Source organism: Triticum urartu, chromosome 1A (assembly GCF_056163025.1).
Source record: "Triticum urartu cultivar PI428250 chromosome 1A, HENAU_Tu73, whole genome shotgun sequence".
Lineage (NCBI taxonomy): Eukaryota > Viridiplantae > Streptophyta > Magnoliopsida > Poales > Poaceae > Triticum > Triticum urartu.
This window is the reverse complement of record NC_141873.1, coordinates 390,615,806-390,629,707: the sequence shown is the minus strand read 5'-3', so window position 1 is coordinate 390,629,707 and position 13,902 is coordinate 390,615,806. Positions and strand designations below refer to the sequence as shown.

Genomic DNA, 13,902 nt, shown 5'->3' with positions numbered 1-13,902 from the left:
GCCATGCCGTGACATGGCTTCGACTCCGCGATGTCTCTCGCCGGCCCTACGTGATTGCCGAAGTCGCAGTAAGTCGTACCGCTGGCCACCCGCTCCAAAGTTTTTACTGTATAAACTTTCCGAGCGAGTGGCTCTGCTCCTAACATGCTCGTGATATTCTACTCCAAGGAAGAAAAAAGAGTAGAATTGTAGAAGAAGCTGCACGCTGCAGCTCCAAGTCAGAGAAACGCCGCCACGACTACTCCAAGTCTCCGACGATCAACAGGGCGCAGCACAGGAGTGCTTACGTGAGAAACTGTTGCATGACGACCCGTCAGAGAAACTGTTGCCGGTGCTACAGTTGTAGACGAACCTCGGCAGCGGATCGACCTTCATGGCTACGGCTACGAGATATGTGATTCCTTCCCTGGCTGCTGGCCTAGTACTACGTGCCCCTACCGGTATGCGTGTTCTCTCCTCCCCCACGGCATTGACCTGAGCTACCTACCGGCGATCGCATGCATGCAGCATGTCACGAGGTAGGCAGGCGACAGGCATGAATGCGGGCGTTCAATGGCCCCTGTACCAGCGTCTAGCGCTAGCAGCGCAGTGGGAAAAGCTAGCTTCCGTCGACAAGGGAACCCGACGACGAGCCGGGTGTACGACTTACGACACCCCGGCGTAATGATCCACCAGCCATCTGAAACCGAGACCAACCGCATGTACAATGTACTCTACTCTACGCGGCCAGAGCCAGGGAGAGCGAGCTAGTGGTAGTGGGAGGAGAAGGCCCGGCCATGTGGTTGGAGGGGGAGGAGGAGTAATGGCCGATCGCCGGCAGCGTCGTCAGGGTTGGGGCTTACTAATTCAGAGGGCACGCGCGTACGAGTGGCACAGTGGAGTGAGGTCATGCATTGATTTTGATTGATTCTTGGGGTGTTGGATTACATGGCGGGCAGGGCTTGGGTTGTCGCGTTCATTCACCGATGATCCTCGCGTTCATTCGCCGGTGGCGAGCAGTAACGTATCGTCCTCTCTTCCTTGTCCAGGTTCAGCTGGCGGCAATGTAGTAGAGCGCTGCGCCGTCATACTCCTTCATGGGCCGCGCTGCCCGGCTCTTAGGGCCCAACTAGCCAAGAGGGGATTAGGGCCTCCAGCTCGCTCAACACACGCACGGTCCTCTCTCTCTCTCTCTCTCTCTCTCTCTCTCTCTCTCTCTCCATCGACCTCGACCTGCCCGACCCCCGGGGAGCCAGGGTTCGCGCCGCCGGCCGCCCACCCCGCCCACTCCGCCGCCCCATCCCGTCTGGCTCGCCGGCCCCCGCGTCATCCTGCCTCGCCGGCCGCAGGTGAGCTCGCCTCTGCCTCCCTCTCTGTGTCTCCTCCTCTCCCCCCCTCCCTCTCTCCCCTCCGTCTCTCTGTTCTTTCTTACTGTATGTTTGATGGCTGGTGATGATTAATGGTTCGTAGTTGTATGCTAATTTGATGGCTGCTAGTGAAATACTTGGATGGCAATTTTGTATGGCGTACAAGCTGTATGATTGATGACATCTAGTGAAAAAAAATTGCATGATTGATTGCTTAGTAGTATGACTTTTGTGGTGGTGTAGATTGAATGCCTGCTTAGTAGTAAGAATTTTCGTGTAGATTTAAATGTTCGCACATGGATGTTGCCGATGGATGGAGAAAGTGAAGGCACCGAGAGCAATTTGGGATATTTGCAAATCACTTTCGTGTTTGTGTTCGACATGAAACTTTGCAAAACAAAAGCATTAGCAATTCAGTACATAGTTCCAGCCTAGGGGCACTACAGACATTTCACCACACAATACATACAACGATCTCAGAGTAGAACTGGCGGCTGATCCTGTGGGCAGTTTCCCAGAATCATATTCTGGAGAATCATGAGCCGAAAAGAACTGGCTTGGTGTGTTTCAGAGCGCAGTTAAAGCTCCACCACTGCCGCCGCCGCCGCCCCTCGCAGTCGCCGCTGACCGTTCTGCAGGGACGAAGCCGCACAGTGCCGTGTGTTGTAACCACACCCCCATCAACGGCATCTGATAGGTACTTGCCCATCGGTTTTTCCCATCTTTGTTTTTTCTACAGCAGGGCAGACGATTGGTCTCCCCGTTAGTTTCTGGTCATCGAGCTCTCTCTGTCGTACTCGCCTCCCGGACCCCTTCCACCGATTAACTACTGCACTGGGGTATATCAGAGGGCAAAGTTTCGAGCCCGGCCCCCCTCCATGCCGCTACCCGCCCAAATCGATTAGCCTACACGCGCACACTGCTGCTCCCTCCGTGGGCACAAGGCAAGGTACGAGAACGAGCCACTCCTCTGTTTCAGGCCTCTGCTCATGAACTGATATGTTGTGTAAAATATAGCTATATGCATTGATGGCCACAGTTAACCAGCCGATTAATGGTCGACTGATTAATTCAGTTAATCAGCAGATTCGCCGATTAATCCCTATTCCCCAACCGATTGAGCAGCTACCAGTTACCGATATCCAAAATATTTGATGAGGACTAGGCTGCTTTCTTTTGTCAATTCATGGCACTAGTACTTCAGGATGTTTTTTCTTAGAACTAGTACTTCAGTATATAAGTGGCGTTGGATCCCACTTGTCCCACAAGTGGCACCCATCAAAAAGAGCCTAAAATGGTGCAAATGGACATCCAGTAAAAATATGTGCCGCAAATGGACAGCCCACCAACGCACCAAAACACTTGACGCTCACATGCCCTAGGCGCCGCCGCAGCCGTCTCCACCTGCACCGCTTCCCCCTGCCCTCTCAATCCTCTCCGTGCTCCTTCTCCTCTTCTTCCCCCAGCCCCTAGGTAAGCAAAGATTCCCCCGCCCTCCACCCTCTGAATTCTTTTGTCTCCACTACTGATTACATTATCCACTAATGTGTTCTCCCCGCGCCCGCCTTCTTCGCAAGTGATGAGAATATCATGAAAATTGTACTCTAATGGTCATTTAGTGTAATAACCAGCTCCTGCACTGCTGAAAACCTTGCTAGTACTGCAGATGTTATTGAGTAATTTCAGTTAGCTTGCTCATCTGGGGTCATGGATCTTCTAGTTTTCTACTGTGGTTTGCATGCAGTGTATGGAAGATATCATTAATATCTTATTTTAACAATGAAAGTGATTATTGTAATGGTCATGCCTTTTTTTGGAAAATTTCTGTTGTAGAGAAACTAGTTATTACTATACAAATTCTGTTTAGTAGGCTAGTGTCAATTAGTGTGTGTGCCTGTGACCATGAAGGCATGAAGCTGACGCTGTTTCGAGGAGAATCACAGCTGAGCATGAGCATCAAGTGGCTGATGAGAGCCGTTGCGGGCATCAGGCGTCGTTTAACTGCTAAGCATATTAAGTGGCTGGCGCAAAACCCACATAACTGCCATGCGGCCGACGCGGCTATTGCCCCATTGCCACATTACATCCTGAGTAGTACTCACCCAAGTAATTGTTGCAGTTTATCTCAAATATTGCTTCAAATTTGTCCCAATCTGATTCAGATCACTAGTATCCCCACTTAAGATCTGCCCCTGGTGTCTGATGAGTCGTCATCTTGTAGGAACTACAAATGTGTGGCTTTGTTGTGTGGGACTGCCACTGTGAAGAAAATTAGCTGAAGAATTTTGAGCTCTAAAATAACTTCCTTTCTTGCACAGTGACCTGGAGCTTATGCTACAAGTAATCCATGCTTAGTATTTGTTGAGCATTGAGGGTGCTTGAGATAAAGATGCTGAAGAACATCTTGAGTCAGTCATGGAGGAGGGGAGCGCATGTCCTACGGGAAGGGCATCCAGCTGAAGCAATGTATGCTTGTTCAAGTCAATTTCACAGCGGGCAGGTAATAAAACACATTTTTATTCTCTGCCTGTTATCTGGTGATAATCAACCCTTGAAGCATCTATGTTGTTATAGTGCTTGAATTTTAGCAACTTGGATATGTTGATGAAAATTAGTTGGCATTAGCTACTAGAATTTTTGTTGTGATAACTTAGAAATGCTTGTAATGACAAGATAGCTTGGTAATGCTTATGAATAAACTAGTGTAATCCTGTCTGAAATCTAGACTACTTGCAGTGACTGCATACCTGCATACAGTATGTGATACTGTCTGAAGGCTACAAGTTTCCTGTGGCTGCATGAGCCAAACATTTGTTGTCCTTCTACAATCATTTATATTTCCAGCACAATTTAGATATTAATTAATGAGCTGAGAAATTCACTTACTTGAGACACATCCCACCAAAGATTCGTTCAAAATTTCGAACCTTGGCTCAAAGTTATGTCAAACAGGTCTAGTAAAGCATTTCCAGTCATTCTTACTACCGTATGCATGTCGTCTGATGTATATACTGGCTAAATAATGGCTTTAAGTTTAACAATCTATTGCAACTCTACCTGATTCTGTTTACGGATTACCTTTTTTTTAGATTACAGCGGCATCCACAATTCATTTCATCAATTAGTTACACTGAATACACTGGACAATTCAGTCACTTTCATCTACATCTCATTGTAGAGACACTTGGCAGTGCATTGAAGGAATTTCTTTGTATAACTTGTTGTAATCACCTGGGTATGCAACTGTTTATAAAAGTTTGGTGCTGCCTCAAGAGCTCAAGTCTTGAAGTTGCCTCTGGATTCTTTGGCTGGACTTATGCAGTCAGTTTACAAACATGTATAGGTCTTGTACATTTATAAACCCTGAAATTAGTTGAACAATTCATTTAGCTTACCTTTTTAGACCAAGCGTTTAGCTCTTCAAAAGTTTGTTTACCTGAGATGCAACCTCACCCACAATCTATTCAAATTCTGACCCTGCTTCAGACACTTCAGTCTGTTGATCTATGTTCCACCTTCAATTCAAATTCAAACTCAGTGCAACGGACGCTTCAGTCTGTTGATCTATGTTTCGCTTTCAGCTCCACTCACTAAAAATCTAAAGTAGATAGAAGTAGCTGAGTCGCCGCTCTGACCTCTTGATTCATTCATTGATTCAGGTGTTGAGGTCGGCGAGGAGCTTCTTTGGCGTGGAGGACTTCATGGACGAGGACAACAGCAAGCCCTACACGTACAAGAAGGAGAAGCGGTCCAAGAACCCGCACAAGCACATCTCGTTCAAGCAGCGGACGATCGCGCACATGGAGCCCTTCACCCTGGACGTGTTCATCTCGAAGCGGTTCGTGTCGGCGTCGCTGACCCACCGGTCGACGTGCCGGCAGGTGGCGGTGGCGGGCACCAACTCCAAGGACGTGAAGGCGGCGCTGACGTCGCGGTCGGACGTGCCGGCGTGCCTGTCGGTGGGGCGGTTCCTGGCGGAGCGGGCCAAGGAGGCGGACGTGTACGCGTGCACCTACACGCCCCGGGAGCGGGACCGGTTCGAGGGCAAGATCAGGGCCGTCGTGCAGTCGCTCATCGACAACGGCATCCACGTCAAGCTCTACCTCGACTGATCCTTTCTCTTTTTTTGCTGGTGTGTGTCTGTTGCCGCTCTGCTTTCTACGCCTGCTGCTGAAGAAGAGTGTTGGCTTGGTTGAATGCGCTGTGACTTTTGCGGATGTCCAATGTCTGTTGCAAGAAATTTCGCAGACTTTTCACGGCTTTACCAGGGTAGCTCTTCTCCGTGTGAAGATGTCAACCACACTTGACATTTTGGTGCCTTGTTTTCTACTAGTAGGAGTACCATTTCTGTTGTTAAGATGGTGATGATATGGTTTTCTACAGCCGAAATGGAAGCCTGGGTTTGGTGTGGGCTGGTGCAGCGCCCGCGACGGATTCCCGGCGTGCGCAACGGCTGAGGAGACGCGCTGGTGGTCTCTGCCCACTTTTCCCACGCCTCCGATGGACGAGGGAGGGAGGTGAGGCCCTCTCCCGTCGCAGGCGCCGGTGCTCTTTATCTATCTGCTCCTTTGGTGATGGCAAAAGTGCGGCCGAGTGAAAAGAGGCAGCCAGCGAGCGATTCTGGCCGTCCCACCCTCCTGTATCTATCTGTATCCATCATGAAGGCCTTGTTTGCCTCGCTCACTCATGAAACAGGCGCGAGGCAAACACCATCATTTTCGTCGCCTGCCTGCAGTAGCTCCCCTCGCCGGTTAAAAATCCCGGGCGACTGATGCTGATCATACATTCATACTCGCATGACGAGGAAACGCGTGCCGTTCCTTGAAACTCCTACTAGTTGATACGTACATAGTGTACTACTGTACACAGTGTTTTGTTGGGACATGACCGATCCGTCGCTTCCACCGGACGCAAGCCGAAAAAGGGACGAGACGCTCATCAGCTACTAACTAGTAATAGTACCATACAACACTAGCATACCTCTCACGCATGTGGTAGCACACTTGTTTTGGCGGGAAAAGTTGCATCATGGGTGTTCCCTAAACTGACCAAACAAACCCAAACGTCGATGCCGTTGCGAACAGGTTACGGCGACCGATTCCCTGCTCAGTCTCAGTCTCAGACTCTTGTTAATCAAGCAGGCAACACGATGATTTGGGTCAGCAGGCAAGTGCTGCCCAATCATGGGGCCGGCCGGGCTTTGGGCACGTTGTTAGTGGAGGGTAGAAGAGGGCATGGCCATCGACCGATGATGGCGATAACGCAGGCGCGCGTCCGGTGGGGGTGGCGGTGGCCCTGATCATTGGGCGCGCCACTCGTCACCTCGCGCGCGCACGCTCGACATGCTCAGCAGCTGAGGGAGGGGACAAACATCTCGCATCTCCTGCGACGGTGGCAGGGGCGACCACCTCACGGCACGACACGTAGCAGCACAGCACGTATGGTGCGTACGAGTATTGTTTTCATTTCTGCACTGCCCACTCCCACCAGCACCTGGGGAGCTTTATACTGCTCGAAAAAACTAATGCTGCTGCTCCTGCCTTGGCGCCTTGGCGGTCGATCAAGCGGCTTGACCGTTCCACCGAGTTTGAAGATCGAAACAAAGGAGATCGATCGATCGCCCTCACGTACCCTACAGATGTACGTGGAAACGGAGACATAGGCCAGGCATCAAGCCCCACCGCACCTGAAAATTGAAAAAGAAGCAGAAACAGAGAGCCAGAGACGCACAAGCCTGAGTAGAATTCAAACAAGGTTGATGCACTGGATGGATACGGCGCACGCAGCCAAGACCGATGAAGCAGACCGACCGGCGTCCAGCTTACCGGGTGACGGGTCTCCTGTCGTCAAGCTCCTCCAAGCGCAGCCGTCGCATACATCTATCCCTTCGTGTTAATTAGCGGGAACGCCGGCATCGTCGGTAGCTGATACGCCGGGAAAACAGGGGGTTCCTCTTGGAAGCATCGCATCGCCTCACAGAACGTTGCTGCAAGTTCAAACAAGTCTTCGTGCAATTGACTAAACGTTGCCAACAACCGTAGGTACGTCCAGAAGCCAATGCCGCCGTAGCAATCCATGGTTGGCTTGGTTCCTCTGAAGGCATGTCGTGAGACCCTCCGAGGTCCCGGATAGCTCAGCTGCCGGGAACAAATGGCTAGAGAACAGCGACGGCGGCACTAGTATATTGCAGCAGTGGTAGTAGAAATATTCAGTCCCAGGTAGTGGAGGGAGACTTGTTAGAGACAGACAGGAGTAGCAGAGAAAGCCAGGGGCCTGTTCGCCAGCCAGCCTCGTGTCCCCCTTGTTCTTTCTGCCACGGCCATGGCGGCTCCACGCCCCCCTCCTCGTGCTCCGTGCGTGCCTCCTCTGCTATAAGTAGGCGACCGTCGCCTCCTGCTGCCTGCAACCAACCACTGAGAAGAGCCAAGGGGGATAGTGCACTGGTGCCGAGTGCGGAGAGTGATTGTGTGGGACTGATGGCCATGGAGATGGGCTGGAAGGCCGGCAGCGCGTTTCGGTTTGATGTGGTCGAGGAGGAGGATGCGGCGGCGGCGGCGATACCGCCGCCGCAGACGCCGCTCGAGCCCATGGAGTACCTCTCGAGGTCCTGGAGCGTGTCCGCGTCGGAGATATCCAAGATCCTCGTCGGAGGCAAGAAGAGCTCCTTCAACAGGCTGCCGCTGCAGGAGATGGGCATACCGGAGGCCTCCGCCGTGCTCGCCGTCACGGCCATCGTCCCGAGCTATCGACACCACGTAAGCGAGCAGTCCACTACCCACTCACTCCCATCCTTTCTCTGCTCTCTCGTTTCTGAATGTTTCCATATGTTGTCTGGCCATTTTCGAGCAGGCAGATGCAAGGAGGAGCTCCATCAGCGCCACCGGCCACCATCAGTCCATCGGCAAATGGTTCCAGCACAAGGACGCGAGCCGATCGAGGCAGAGCGGCAAGGAGAAGCTGCGCGCCGACAGGGCCCACGTGCACGCCATGGTGTCAGTGGTCCGCGTCGCGGCCGCGGTGGCCGCCGTCGCGGCGGCGTCCACCAGCTCCGACACCCAGGCCTCCAAGATGGCCGCGGCCATGGCGCCGGCCACGGAGCTCCTGGCCTCGCACTGCGTGGAGGCGGCAAGGCTTGCCGGGGCGACACATGAGCAGGTGGCCTCCGCCGTCCAGTCCGCGGTCGGCGTAAGGAGCGCCGGCGATCTGACGACGCTCACAGCCGCAGCGGCAACCGGTAAGGGTTCGACGCGGCGAACGGCCGTGCCGCCATTGCCATCACAATGTGCACTCCCGTTTCCGTATGTTATCTCGTGCAAGAATCAAAGCTGAGTTCGTGTGGAATTCGTGTCAGCGCTGCGAGGAGCTGCGACGATGAAGCAGAGGGTGCAGCGGGAGGCGGCGAGGAGCAACGCGAGCGTTCTTCCTTACGAGAAGGGCCATTCGTGGAGCCCTGATGTCTGGTGCAAGGAGGGTGAGCTGCTGAAACGCACAAGAAAAGGTACAGACTACACAGCCGTGAAATATTCAGAACATTCAGTCATGGATCAACATCTTTATTTTATTTTTCCTGATGCAGGGGATTTACACAGGACAAAAGTATCTGTCTACATCAACAGGAAGTCCCAGGTAGAAAAAAAAACTCTGACTGCACAATATCAAATTATTGTCCATTTGTCCTACCAAAAATAAAATAAAATGTGTGTTCAATTACTGACGGCATAGCCAATGGTAACAGGTCATGCTGAAGCTGAAAAGCAAGCACATTGGAGGTGCACTGTCCAAAAACAACAAGAGTAAGTTCAGCAGCAGCCGAAACAAACATCATATGCTACCATTTCTGCCTCTGTCAGTGTAGTTTGTGAGATTTTAACACTGAGCGTTCCGCCTGTAATTATCGTCTGCAGGCGTGGTTTACGGCGTATACAGTGAGCTTCCGACGTGGGTGATCGAGCCGGGGAAGGCCTTCATGGATGAGAAATGCTGCTTCGGCCTGAGCACGGCGCAAGGGATCGTGGAATTCGAGTGTCAGGACGGCACGAGTAAGCAGAACTGGGTCGGCGATGTGCAAAACCTGCTTCGACAGGTTGCTGCAGATGATCGTGTGGGAGATAAGCTGGAGTCGGTAGTGAAAATGGGTTGATGTGTCAGCCGTTTTCCCGGTGTGAGGTGGTAGTATGTTGTGATATAAGGGGGGTGTTACATATGACATAATGATGTTGATGATACTCTTGTGAGGTAGTTTAGTTTAGCTCTGTATTTGTAATGCATACAAAAGGATGTGATAGAGAGTTAGTAGATTTTACTATGTGTGTTCCTCTATTAAGCTCGCCGTGTTAGTGACAAAATGGCAGATTTCCTGCCTTTGGTGCAAAGAAATGAGAGAAGACTCACTGGTTGCTCCACACTTGTATCCTGTGGGGGCAAAGTTGCAGCTAGTTAGCTTAGTTTTCTCTTCCATGCCAGCATTCTACATGTGCACCAGCAGATGCCATTGATCAGATTAATAAATTCATCACCGGTTGTTTATGGAGAAAGCATGCCAGGGGGGATAAAGGACCATCTCTCATTGCATGAACCAAAGTTTGCAAAGCAAAATCACAAGGTGGACTAGGAGTCTTTTGTGGCAAAACTGGACCTATGAAGGCCTAATTTTTTGGCTTTTCTGAGTTGCTTGCTCAAGAGCAGCCTACGGGAGAATCTAGACACTTGGAGCTACATCTGACAATCAGGAAATTTCTGGCCCATGAAATTACAGGCAAGTCATGGTGACCCAACTAACTGTATGTCCTTTCAATTGGCTATGACAAAGCTGTTGTAAACTGAAACATAAAGTTTTGTTGCTGGTACTGCAACTAACAAGAGAATTACAAAGGGAAAACATGCACCTCCCAAAGAAAGTTACATGACGGTGTGCTATACCGGTAGGGGTGGTCCGTCGGGAGGCAAGCCGGCCGCTGGGCTAGCGGGCCATGAGGATTCTACGGGCCTCCGACCAATGTAGGAAGCCTCCCAAGCAAAGTCTGCTGTCTAGGCGCGCAAGCAAAGGACTCTTCTACCGAAGAGAACCCTAGGTCGGTTTAGTATTCTTGTAATCATAGGCCTCGTCCTCCTTTATAAGGCGAGGCCAGGGGATAGCTGGGGGCATCGACATCATTGTCATCGTCTCAGTGGAAGCAGTAAGAATTTGCGTAACATTTTTTGTCCTACCCTCCCGTGGAAACGGGTCCTAATGGAAACTAAAGGTAATTAAGACGCTCATTTTAATAAAGAACCGGAACAAATCATTAACACATAGTGAATACATAAACTCCTCAAGTTAAAATCATCCCCGTCGATATCCCGAGTCATGGTCACCTTGGGGTTCTAAGATTCAGAATAATAACAGGTGCATACAACTTGCAGGTAAAATCAGGAACGTAAATATATGCATACGAGCAACATGTTCAGATCTGAAATCATGACACTCGGGTCCTAGTGATAAGCATCAAGCATAGCAAAATCATAGCAACATCAATCTCAGAACATAGTGGATACTAGGGATCAAGCCCTAATAAATTGACACGATTACATATGAAATCTCATCCATCTCAATCTACCTCCAGTATGCCTACAAGGGAATTACTCACATATGATTGCGAGCATCATGGAATTGTTGATGGAGAAGGGTTGGCGATGACGACGACTGTTGGGGATCGTAGCAGAAATTTAAAATTTTCTACGCATCACTAAGATTAATCTATGGAGTAATCTAGCAACGAGGGGAAGGAGAGTGCATCTACATACCCTTGTAGATCGCTAAGCGGAAGCGTTGCAAGAACGCGGATGAAGGAGTCGTACTCGCAGCGATTCAGATCGCGGTTGATTCCAATCTAAGCGCCGAACCACGGCGCCTCTGCGTTCAACACACGTGCAGCCCGGTGACGCCTCCCACGCCTTGATCCAGCAAGGGGAGAAGGAGAGGTTGGGAAGACTCCGTCCAGCAGCAGCACGACGGCGTGGTGATGGTGGAGGAGCGCGGAACTGCAGCAGGGCTTCGCCAAGCACTACGAGAGACGAGGAGGGAAAGAGGTAGGGTTGTGCCAAGAGGGAGATCGAATCTGATGGGGAACGTTGCAGAAAACAAAAAATTTCCTACGGTTTCACCAAGATCCATCTAGGAGTTCATCTAGCAACGAGTGATTAGATGCATCTACGTACCTTGTAGATCGCGAGCGGAAGCGTTCAAAGAACGGGGATGAGGGAGTCGTACTCGACGTGATTCGAATCACCGAAGATCCTAGCACCGAACGGACGGCACCTCCGCGTTCAACACACGTACGGAACAGCCACGTCTCCTCCTTCTTGATCCAGCAAGGGGGAAGGAGAGGTTGAGGGAGATGGCTCCAGCAGCAGCACGGCGGCGTGGTGGTGATGGAGCTGCAGTACTCCGGCAGGGCTTCGCCAAGCACTATGGAGGAGGAGGAGGTGTTGGAGAGGGAGAGGGAGGCACCAAAGGCAAAGGTAAGAAGTCCTCCATCTCCCCCACTATATATAGGAGGGACAAGGGGGGGGGGCGCCGGCCCTAGGAGATCTAATCTCCTAGGGGGGTGCGGCCAAGGGGGAGGAATCCCTCCTCCCCAAGGCACCTAGGAGGTGCCTTCCCCTCCTAGGACTCTTCCCTCCTTGAAACCCTAGGCGCATGGGCCTCTTGGGGCTGGTGCCCTTGGCCCATGTAGGCCAAGGCGCACCCCCTACAGCCCATGTGGCCCCCCGGGACAGGTGGCCCCACCCGGTGGACCCCCGGGACCCTTCCGGTGGTCCCGGTACAATGCCGGTGACCCCGAAACTTGTCCCGATGCCCGAAATAGCACCTCCTATATATAATTCTTTACCTCCGGACCATTCCGGAACTCCTCGTGACGTCCGGGATCTCATCCGGGACTCCGAACAATATTCGGGTTACTGCATATACATATCCCTACAACCCTAGCGTCACTGAACCTTAAGTGTGTAGACCCTACGGGTTCGGGAGACATGTAGACATGACCGAGATCGCTCTCCGGTCAATAACCAACAGCGGGATCTGGATACCCATGTTGGCTCCCACATGCTCCTCGATGATCTCATCGGATGAACCACGATGTCAAGGATTCAAGCAACCCCGTATACAATTCCCTTTGTCAATCGGTATGCTACTTGCCCGAGATTCGATTATCGGTATCCCAATACCTCGTTCAATCTCGTTACCGGCAAGTCACTTTACTCGTACCGTAATGCATGATCCCGTGACCATACACTTGGTCACTTTGAGCTCATTATGATGATGCATTACCGAGTGGGCCCAGTGATACCTCTCCGTCATACGGAGTGACAAATCCCAGTCTTGATCCGTGTCAACCCAACAGACACTTTCGGAGATACCCGTAGTATACCTTTATAGTCACCCAGTTACGTTGTGACGTTTGGCACACCCAAAGCACTCCTACGGTATCCGGGAGTTACACGATCTCATGGTCTAAGGAAAGGATACTTGACATTGGAAAACTCTAGCAAACGAACTATACGATCTTGTGCTATGTTTAGGATTGGGTCTTGTCCATCACATCATTCTCCTAATGATGTGATCTCGTTATCAATGACATCCAATGTCCATAGTCAGGAAACCATGACTATCTGTTGATCAACGAGCTAGTCAACTAGAGGCTTACTAGGGACATGTTGGTGTCTATTATTCACACATGTATTACGATTTTCGGATAACACAATTATAGCATGAATAAAGACAATTATCATGAACAAGGAAATATAATAATAATGCTTTTATTATTGCCTCTAGGGCATATTTCCAACAGTCTCCCACTTGCACTAGAGTCAATAATCTAGTTACATTGTGATGAATCGAACACCCATGGAATTCTGGTGTTGATCATGTTTTGCTCTAGGGAGAGGTTTAGTCAACGGATCTGCTACATTCAGGTCCGTGTGTACTTTACAAATATCTATGTCTCCATTTTGAACATTTTCACAAATGGAGTTGAAGCGACGCTTGATGTGCCTTGTCTTCTTGTGAAACCTGGGCTCCTTGGCAAGAGCAATAGCTCCAGTGTTGTCACAGAAGAGCTTGATCGACCCCGACGCATTGGGTATGACTCCTAGGTCGGTGATGAACTCCTTCACCCAAATTGCTTCATGCGCTGCCTTCGAGGCTGCCATGTACTCCGCTTCACATGTAGATCCCGCCACGACGCTCTGCTTGCAACTGCACCAGCTTACTGCCCCACCATTCAAAATATACACGTATCCGGTTTGTGACTTAGAGTCATCCAGATCTGTGTCGAAGCTAGCATCGACGTAACCCTTTACGACGAGCTCTTCGTCACCTCCATAAACGAGAAACATTTCCTTAGTCCTTTTCAGGTACTTCAGGATATTCTTGACCGCTGTCCAGTGTTCCTTGCCGGGATTACTTTGGTACCTTCCTACCAAACTTACGGCAAGGTTTACATCAGGTCTGGTACACAGCATGGCATACATAATAGAACCTATGGCTGAGGCATAGGGGATGACACTCATCTCT

The 13,902-nt window shown here is 50.8% G+C and overlaps 2 protein-coding genes across 2 annotated transcripts; both read left to right on the top strand.

The window, feature by feature from the left end:
* Positions 1-1,170: 1,170 nt before the first annotated feature.
* LOC147991379 (uncharacterized) lies at positions 1,171-5,703 on the top strand. The gene is made up of 3 exons (XM_087522385.1): positions 1,171-1,328; positions 3,665-3,846; positions 5,006-5,703. The coding sequence occupies exons 2-3, from the start codon at positions 3,736-3,738 to the stop codon at positions 5,456-5,458; spliced, it is 564 nt and encodes a 187-aa protein (XP_087378511.1). The 5' UTR covers positions 1,171-1,328; positions 3,665-3,735; the 3' UTR covers positions 5,459-5,703.
* A 1,730-nt stretch (positions 5,704-7,433) lies between these two features.
* Positions 7,434-9,691, top strand: LOC125527890 (VAN3-binding protein-like). Its single transcript, XM_087522382.1, has 6 exons — positions 7,434-8,101; positions 8,196-8,580; positions 8,698-8,844; positions 8,923-8,972; positions 9,082-9,139; positions 9,251-9,691. The coding sequence occupies exons 1-6, from the start codon at positions 7,823-7,825 to the stop codon at positions 9,484-9,486; spliced, it is 1,155 nt and encodes a 384-aa protein (XP_087378508.1). The 5' UTR covers positions 7,434-7,822; the 3' UTR covers positions 9,487-9,691.
* The last annotated feature ends 4,211 nt before the right edge of the window (positions 9,692-13,902 follow it).

Bases quoted from the DNA above. Each gene is read 5' to 3' on its own strand.
- LOC147991379 (XM_087522385.1), top strand. From the start codon at position 3,736: ATGCTGAAGAACATCTTGAGTCAGTCATGGAGGAGGGGAGCGCATGTC. The intron at 3,847-5,005 runs GTAATAAAACAC...TCATTGATTCAG, and splicing joins GTCAATTTCACAGCGGGCAG to GTGTTGAGGTCGGCGAGGAG.
- LOC125527890 (XM_087522382.1), top strand. From the start codon at position 7,823: ATGGCCATGGAGATGGGCTGGAAGGCCGGCAGCGCGTTTCGGTTTGAT. The intron at 8,973-9,081 runs GTAGAAAAAAAA...CAATGGTAACAG, and splicing joins ACATCAACAGGAAGTCCCAG to GTCATGCTGAAGCTGAAAAG. The intron at 9,140-9,250 runs GTAAGTTCAGCA...TATCGTCTGCAG, and splicing joins ACTGTCCAAAAACAACAAGA to GCGTGGTTTACGGCGTATAC.